The sequence below is a fragment of the Colobus angolensis genome, unplaced genomic scaffold, assembly GCF_000951035.1.
Source record: "Colobus angolensis palliatus isolate OR3802 unplaced genomic scaffold, Cang.pa_1.0 Scaffold527, whole genome shotgun sequence".
In the NCBI taxonomy this organism is placed as follows: domain Eukaryota; kingdom Metazoa; phylum Chordata; class Mammalia; order Primates; family Cercopithecidae; genus Colobus; species Colobus angolensis.
The window spans coordinates 535,518-542,106 of NW_012118788.1; the positions used below are offsets into that span (position 1 = coordinate 535,518).

At 53.9% G+C, this 6,589-nt stretch overlaps 2 protein-coding genes across 3 annotated transcripts in view; both read left to right on the forward strand.

Annotated features, from left to right (window-relative positions):
* CHCHD10 (coiled-coil-helix-coiled-coil-helix domain containing 10) overlaps positions 1 to 1,836 on the forward strand; it is a 13,103-nt gene extending 11,267 nt beyond the window's left edge. Inside the window, exon 5 of the transcript XR_001003885.1 lies at positions 1,822 to 1,836. The gene's annotated coding sequence lies outside the window, so the exon portion shown is untranslated. The remainder of the gene's footprint in view (positions 1 to 1,821) is intronic.
* Positions 1,837 to 3,042: 1,206 nt separating this feature from the next.
* Positions 3,043 to 4,747, forward strand: VPREB3 (pre-B lymphocyte 3). Of its 2 annotated transcripts, none has more exons than XM_011960854.1 (2): positions 3,043 to 3,190; positions 4,292 to 4,747. In XM_011960854.1, the coding sequence occupies exons 1-2, from the start codon at positions 3,142 to 3,144 to the stop codon at positions 4,612 to 4,614; spliced, it is 372 nt and encodes a 123-aa protein (XP_011816244.1). In that variant the 5' UTR covers positions 3,043 to 3,141; the 3' UTR covers positions 4,615 to 4,747. The 2 variants fall into 2 exon arrangements, with proteins under 2 accessions (XP_011816244.1, XP_011816245.1); XM_011960855.1 differs by having other exon boundaries at positions 3,102 to 3,190; positions 4,340 to 4,747.
* Positions 4,748 to 6,589: the final 1,842 nt, after the last annotated feature.

The following is a 6,589-nucleotide window of genomic DNA, read 5'->3' on the forward strand; positions in this document are numbered from 1 at the left end:
TGGCCGGGCGTGGCAGCTCACGCCTTTAATCCCAGCACTTTGGGAGACCGAGGCAGGTGGATCACGAGGTCAGGAGTTTGAGACCAGCCTGGCCAACACAGTGAAACTGTGTCTCTACTAAAAAGACAAAAATTAGCTGGGCATGGCAGTGCATGCCTGTAGTCCCAGGTACTCGGGAGGCTGAGACAGGAGAATCGCTTGAACCCAGGAGGCGAAGGTTGTAGTGAGCCGAGCATCGTGCTATTGTACTGCAGCCTGGGCGACAGAGCGAGACTCTGTCTCAAGAGAAATGAAAAGAAAAGAGAAGAGAAGAAAGGAAAGGGAAGGGGAGGGGAGGGGTGGAGCAGGGGGAAAGTGCCATTGAAACATAGTTTGTGATCGATAGGTTGCCTTCAATCCCAGCACTTTGGGAAGCAGAGCAGATCATGAGGTCAGGAGATCCAGACCACCCTGACCAACACGGTGAAACCGACCAACGTGGTGAAACCTCGTCTCTACTAAAAAAAATACCAGCTACTTGGGAGGCTGAGGCAGGAGAATCACTTTGAACCTGGGAGGCGGAGGTTGCAGTGAGCTGAGATCGCACCACTGCACTCCAGCCTGGGCAACAAAGAGCGAAACTCCAAAACTCTGTCTCAAAAAAAAAAAGAAAGAAAGAAAAGATAGTTTGTTACTCAAAGTTCCCCTAAAAAAGGGAGTACACCAAGGTGTGCCACACAGGAAGCACAAGGAGTGGGAGGAACTGTGGGCAAGGGCCTCTATTGTGGTGTCCAAGGCTGGGCCCACAGGTTAGGACTGAATAATTAAAGTGGATTCTGGAGCGTGGGCTGTCCCTAGTTGTCTGGTGCGTAGACCTGGAGAGATTAGGGCAGGTGGAGTATAAGAGCAGATTAAGGAGGGAGTTGAGGGGGTTGGGATTAGCTGACTTGCATTTGAAAAGCATGCTTTCAGAGGAGTTATTTACTCTCATGGCTGGGTGAGGTGGCTCATGCTTGTAATCCCAGCACGTTGAGAGCCCAAAGTAGATGGATCATTTGACGTCAGGAGACTGAGATCAGCTTGGCCAATGTGGTGAAATCCCATCTTCACTAAAAATACAAAAAGAATTAGCTGGGCCTGATGGCGCATGCCTGTAATCCCAGGTACTTGGGAGGCTGAGGCAGGAAAATCGCTTGAACCCGGGAGGCAGAGGTTGCAGTTAGCGGAGATAGTGCCATTGCACTCCAGCGTGGGCGACAGAACGAGACTCTGTCTGATAAAAAAGAAAAAGAGTTATTTACTATCTATAGAGACTGGGTAACCCTGGGAGGGTCAGTCCCACAATGGTCAACAAGGCCCCAGATTACAGAGCATTGGAATACAGAAAATAAATGAGATGGTTAATCCACGCCCTGTGGCCAGCACTTAGCAAATAGGTCCCATCTTTGCATTTTCACAATCCTCAGGCTGGCATTATGCTTAACTTCATGTTCCAGATGAGTAAACTGAGGCACAGTGGGGGGAAGTAACTTGGCCGAAGTCATGCAGTTAAGAAGAGCAGGAGCTAGGATTCAAACCCAAGTTCAAAACCACCTCAGCTACTTGGAATCCTGGCAAATTAAAGGTTGTGATAATTAATGTCAAGTGCTGGCAAGGATGCGAAGTCACTGTAAACTCTCTTACTCTGCTGGTGGAAGACCAGATTGATACAAACACATGGGGAACCCTAGCAGACCTAGTAAAGCTAAATGTATTCTTTCCTTGATGTCTGGCAGCTCCATTCCTGGGTGTCTCTCCAGCACAAATGAGTGCACCAAAAGACATGGACAGAGACATTCACAGAAGTTTTATTTGTAATGGCCGAAGACTGGAGAGCATCCAAATGTCTAACAATAGGAGAATGGAGAAACTGATTACGGTGCATTCACACAATGGATTACACACAGCTATGGGCATGAATGAAATATTGCTGCACACACATGGATCACTCCCATCGTGTTCAACAAAAGAAGCAGCACAAAAGAGGGCACACTATCGTTTCACTTATAGTTGAAGCTCTAGAGCAGGCAAAAACTAATCTAAGGTGATAGACGTCAGAATGATGATTCCCTTGAGGGTGCAGGTCATTATTAACTGAGGGGGCCTCTGGGGAGATGGAGATGTTCTTTTTTTCTTTTTGAGACAGAGTCTCGCTCTGTCACCCAGGCTGAAGTGCAGTGCTGCGATCTTGGCTCACTGCAACCTCCATCTCCCGGGTTCAAGCAATTTTCCTGCCTCAGCCTCTCCAGTGGTTGGGACTACAGGCACCCGCCACCATGCCCAGCTAATTTTAGTATTTTTAGTAGAGATGGGATTTCACCATGTTGGCCAGGCTGGTCTTGAACTCCTGACCTTAAGTGATCCACCTTCCTCGGCCTCCCAAAGTGCTGGGATTATAGGCGTGAGCCACCGCCCTCAGCTGAGATTTTCTAAATCTTGATCTGGGTGGAGGTTGCTGGAGTGTGTGTGTGTGTGTGTGTGTGTGTGCACACGCGTGCATATGCGGGCATACATACATATACATAAAATCATCAAGCTATACACTTAAGATTTATGCACTTGGCTGGGCGCGGTGGCTCAAGCCTGTAATCCCAGCACTTTGGGAGGCCGAGACGGGCGGATCACAAGGTCAGGAAATCGAGACCATCCTGGCTAACACGGTGAAACCCCGTCTCTACTAAAAAATACAAAAAAACTAGCCGGCCGAAGTGGTGGGCGCCTGTAGTCCCAGCTACTTGGGAGGCTGAGGCAGGAGAATGGCGTAAACCCGGGAGGCGGAGCTTGCAGTGAGCCGAGATCCGGCCACTGCACTCCAGCCTGGGCAACAGAGCGAGACTCCGTCTCAAAAAAAAAAAAAAAAAAAAAGTAGATTTCTACCTGCTATAACTGCACATGAGGACTTCTGGGCTCCTGTTCTTGGAAGGCCTTGTGGTGCCAGGACTCTGGCATTTGGGAAGATGGGGCTTGGCCATTGGGCTCCAGTCACCGCCCCCCCTTCCTCAGTCAATAGGCCGATTTGCATGCTCTGTTGTGGTCCAGTGGCCTTCCCAGCCCTGTGCCCCAAAGCACCTGGAGCATATAGCCTTGCAGAACTTCTCCTTGCCTGCCTCCCTGCCTCTGGCCATGGCCTGCTGGTGCCTCAGCTTCCTTCTGATGGGGACCTTCCTGTCAGGTGAATCCTCCCTGGGCCTCACTCACCTGGGTGTGGGGTGGGGAACAGTACTGGCCCCAGAAGGCCCCTGCAAGGAGGCAAATGGATGGGGACAGTAGAGCAGGTCCTGGGAGGGATTTTTTTTTTTTTTTGAGATGGAGTTTTGCTCTTGTTGCCCAGGCTGGAGTGCAATGGCGCAATCTCGGCTCAATGCACCTCCACCTCCCGGGTTCAAGTGATTCTCCTGCCTCAGCCTCCTGAGTAGCTGGGATTACAGGCATGCACCAACACACCCGGCTAATTTTGTATTACTAGTAGAGACAGGGTTTCTCCATGTTGGTCAGGCTGGTCTCAAACTCCTGACCTCAGGTGATCTGCCCACCTCAACCTCCCAAAGTGCTAGGATTAGAGGCTTGAGCCACCATGCCTGGAGGGGTGACCTGGCTTCAGGCAGCTCTGCCCTTGACCTGGGGCAAATCACTTCCCTGTGTGGGTCTTGATTTTCCCATTGGTGAACGACCAGATCACTAGAGCCCCGGACTCTGACTTTGGGTCTCCTTCTTAGTTTTTCACAGGGGAAGCTATTGTGGGCTGGTCCCTACCCCACAAGACCTGAGGCAATCTAACCTCCCTGAGAGGGTCCCTGCAGCCAGTTGCCTGAGACTGAGTAGATGTGTGGGACAGCCCAGGAGGTTCCTGGGGTTGGTTAGTCTGGATTCAGGGTTTGGAAGAGCTGAAGTGAAGTGGGCAGGGAAGTGAGGGAGGAGGGGTGCAGTTCTTCAGAGAAACGTGGGTGGGTAGCAGAGGGACCTAGAGGCTGCTAGTCCAACCTTCTGAGCTCTGGGCCTTTAACTGAACACGGATCCTTTAGGGTATGGCACTAATGGGGACTTGGGGGCTAACTCCAAATCCCTTACTCACAAAGGGAGATGGAGGTCCAGAGAGGACACCCTAAGTCACACAGAACCAGGCCTCCTGCGCCCCATTCATTGCTAATCCCATAGCACTGGGCTATGAGCCCTTTGGAACTGGACGTCTCCATGGAGTCCAACCAAGTTTTCATAGGGCAGGGGTGGGAGAGAAGGAGCTCAGGCTGGGCCTGAGTGGGTTTGTGTCTCTCAGTCTCCCAGACAGTCCTGGCCCAGCCGGATGCACTGCTGGTCTTCCCAGGCCAAGTGGCTCAACTCTCCTGCACGCTCAGCCCCCAGCACGTCACCATCAGGGACTATGGTGTGTCCTGGTACCAGCAGCGGGCAGGCAGTGCCCCTCGATATCTCCTCTACTACCGCTCGGAGGAGGATCACCACCGGCCTGCTGACATCCCTGATCGATTCTCTGCAGCCAAGGATGAGGCCCACAATGCCTGTGTCCTCACCATCAGTCCCGTGCAGCCTGAAGATGACGCGGATTACTACTGCTCTGTTGGCTACGGCTTTGGTCCCTAGGGGTGGGGTGTGAGAGGAGTGCCTCCCCTCTGCCTCCCGTTTCTGCCCCTGACCTTGGGTCCGTTTTTAACTTTCTCTGAGCCTTGCTTCCCCTCTGTAAAATGGGTTAATAATATTCAACATGTCAACAACAGCTATTGTGAGGGTCATGAGATCCTGGTTGAAAAATGTGACTGTGGTGGGTCTGGGAGTTGAAGACCCACTCTTGGGGTGGGGTGCAGTGTGCGGGGGAATGGGGATTCTGGGGACTGTTGTCAAAGAGGAAGCACCTGAGACTCTTGGGGCATGGCCCAGACTCCCCCCTGGCCCCCTGGGGACTCAAACTGGTAGCCTGACCTTCCTGTGACCTGAGGAGCTGGAGGGAGAAAAAGGAACCAGCCCTTGACGCCCCCAACTCTGCATGGTTGGTTATGGTCCAAGGGTTATGGCTCTAGGGTGGCTGGTCCCCATGAAGCTCAGGCTGTTGGCTTGGGGAGGGGCAGCCACTGCCTACCCCTTGGAGTCTGTGCCCAAGGCCCGACAGAGCATTGATGGGGCAGGAAGGCAGGTGTGTGTAGGTAGCATGCGGGGGCACTCGAGCACCATGGCTGAGGGTGCTGAAGGCAGGTGGGCAGACGGCTGGGGCAGAATCTCTTTTCTCGGGACAGTGTGTTCTCCTGATGTCCTGTGATTGGGCCAAGGTCTGTGGAGGGAAGCTCTCCCACAAGCTGGGCAGCTGCACCTGAGCTGGGGTGGGCATGGGCAGAACACTGGGTGGAGGAGTCAGTCTTGCCATCAGCAGCAAGGAGCGGGTGGAGATGTTTTTTTTTTTTTTTTTTTGAGACGGAGTCTCGCTCTGTCGCCCAGGCTGGAGTGCAATGGCACTATCTTGGCTCACTGCAACCTCCGCCTTTCAGGGTCAAACGATTCTCCTGCCTCAGTAGCTGGGATTACAGGCGCATGTCACCACTCCGGGCTAATTTTTTTTTTTTTTTTTTGAGACGGAGTCTCGCTCTGTCGCCCAGGCTGGAGTGCAGTGGCCGGATCTCAGCTCACTGCAAACTCTGCCTCCCGCGTTTATGCCATTCTCCTGTCTCAGCCTCCCGAGTAGCTGGGACTACAGGCGCCCGCCACCTCACCCGGCTAGTTTTTTGTATTTTTTTTAGTAGAGACGGGGTTTCACCCTGTTAGCCAGGATGGTCTCGATCTCCTGACCTCGTGATCCGCCCGTCTCGGCCTCCCAAAGTGCTGGGATTACAGGCTTGAGCCACCGCGCCCGGCCTACTGGGCTAATTTTTAGTAGAGACAGGGTTTCACCATGTTGGTCAGGCTGAGTCTCGAACTCCTGACCTCGTGATCCAACCGCCTCGGCCTCCCAAAATGCTGGGATTAAAGGCGTGAGCCACTGTGCTCGGCCGGGAAGGGGCGCAGATTTCAATAACACATTCCTCTTCCCTCCCAGTGCGCCTGAGAGGCGGCGCTTCAGGTCGAAGTCAGCCCTGGGATGCAGAGAGTTGCAGGGCTCAGGGTCCTGGGATGGTCCCGCAGACACTCCTAGCTCTTCGCCTGCCCCTCCTCATCTCTTTCTGTTGGGGGCGGGGAGGGCAGGCAGGACCAGGGCTACCCTTGAAACAGGTTGAGGGAGGCAGATCCTAACAGGACCCCGGTGCCTGTGTAGAGTGACAGGGTCGACAGCTCTAGGGCTCCACTCTCCTTTCCCTGAAGACCTCAGCTGCTTCAGTAGCTTCTGGCTTGCACCCAGCCCCAGCGCAGATTCCCCGAGTGCCGGCGGCTCGAGGTCCGCCCGCTCGTCCCGACCTGTTTCCTCCTCTACTCTCCTGCCAACGCCTGCCCATCTCTGTTTCCCGGAGGGCCAGAGCCACCATGCCGACCGGAGAGGCTCTCCTGACTCCAGTCCTTATGTTGCGGGGCCCGGGCGGCTACGCGCGGCAAACCCCGGCGCGGTGGGACCACCGAGACGCCGGGACCTCCGCGC